The 1,654-nt window shown below is 23.2% G+C and overlaps 2 protein-coding genes across 2 annotated transcripts in view; one reads left to right on the top strand and one right to left on the bottom strand.

Annotated features, from left to right (window-relative positions):
* Positions 1-220: 220 nt before the first annotated feature.
* LOAG_18900 (hypothetical protein) lies at positions 221-401 on the bottom strand (the record flags this gene model as incomplete). Its single annotated transcript, XM_020451562.1, has 1 exon — positions 221-401. A coding segment is annotated over one exon (180 nt), but the record flags the coding sequence as incomplete, so codon positions are not given.
* A 501-nt stretch (positions 402-902) lies between these two features.
* Positions 903-1,654, top strand: part of LOAG_18899 (CBR-CBN-1 protein) — a gene marked incomplete at its 3' end in the record, with an annotated part of 7,885 nt that continues 7,133 nt past the window's right edge. The window contains exons 1-2 of the mRNA XM_020451561.1: positions 903-991; positions 1,443-1,639. Of these exons, the coding sequence (XP_020304642.1) occupies positions 913-991; positions 1,443-1,639 (276 nt within the window). The 5' untranslated portion in view covers positions 903-912. The remainder of the gene's footprint in view (positions 992-1,442; positions 1,640-1,654) is intronic.

Raw genomic sequence — 1,654 nt, 5'->3', positions numbered from 1 at the left:
TTATTATTATTATTATTATTATTATTATTATTATTATTATTATTATTATTATTATTATTATTATTATTATTATTATTATTATTATTATTATTATTATTATTATTATTATTATTATTATTATTATTATTATTATTATTATTATTATTATTATTATTATTATTATTATTATTATTATTATTATTATTATTATTATTATTATTATTATTATTATTATTATTACTATTACTACTACTACTGCTAGTACTACTAGTACTACTACTACTACTACTACTACTACTACTATTACTACTACTACTACTATCACTACTGATATATGTATGTTGTGTTGATGACCTTCTAGTTGTCAAAGGCCGATAAACTGTCGTCTGATAATAGTATCTGTCGTCTGATTTGCGAGTCATACATACCAATTCAACTTTAGCATTGTTTGCATCATATTATTATCATCGCTTGCATTCATTGTAATTTCGATTATTTTACTTCATTCATTTAATTACAATGTTGAATATTTGTTCAAATTTACAAAGTTGAAATTAATTAAATATTTATGAAACGAAATTTTGTTAATGCACTCATCATTTTAATTGTTATTACTAATTGTATGTATGGTGTCGTTGATCATTTTGATTATTATTAACGGATAATACGGTAATACTTATCATTTTTCTTTATTATTTTATTACTTTAGTTATTATCGGTAATACACAATAGCGAGATAACGCTTATCATTATCCATTACCTTAATCATTATTACCAATGCATGGTGGTATTATAGCGCTTTATTATTACTATGATCGTTATTGCTAATGCATAGTAATATGTTTGTATATGGAATAATGATAAATGCGCCTGATGATAATCAAAATATAATTGATTTATCAATTCGAATTGATAATTAATGTTTGCAGCAAAATGTTATATTTAATCTTTCATTTCTTGCTAATATTAAGCGCAACTTATGCAATACCTCAAGGTAATCGACATTCATCCGGTAATAATTTTGCTCATCTTTTTTTTCTGCTTAAAAATTTAATGATCACATTATCAATATTTGCTGATATGAATAATTCACTTTTTAATAGGTTAGCTTTTTGATTTGAAAAAGAATTTGTTCATTATTGATGGTATGGTAGTTATGAAAAACTAACAGTCAATTGTTGTTAATATGAATAATTTAAAGAATTGAATTGATAAAATGAATTGATTCAACAATAAGTGCTCAAATGTGATGATTATATGATAAATGATTTTACGAAATTATTAACATGTATTTAAAATCACAATTTTTTTTTTAAATTAGGCTATATTTGCTATCAAAAAATTGGTTATTAAAATTATTATTCAATCACTATTATCTGAGAGTTGAAATTGAAACTTTAAATTGAAAAAGATAATTAAATTATCAACATTTTGAATTAATAGTAGCATAAATGCTTCTTCAGATGATACTCCAACAGCAATATCATTGCCACAACAACAACAACAACAACAACAACAACAACAACAACAACAACAACAACAACAACAACAACAACAGCAACAACAACAACGGCAACAACAACAATTACCATCAAATTTTCGACCAGCAAAACAAATCAGTAGTGATAAATCAACGCAATTAGGTCATCAACAACACATTGTTTCTTCATTGTTT

The sequence above is a fragment of the Loa loa genome, assembly GCF_000183805.2.
Source record: "Loa loa unplaced genomic scaffold supercont3.653, whole genome shotgun sequence".
Lineage (NCBI taxonomy): Eukaryota > Metazoa > Nematoda > Chromadorea > Rhabditida > Onchocercidae > Loa > Loa loa.
Note: the sequence above shows the minus strand (reverse complement) of the source record. Positions and strands in the feature narration are given on the sequence as shown.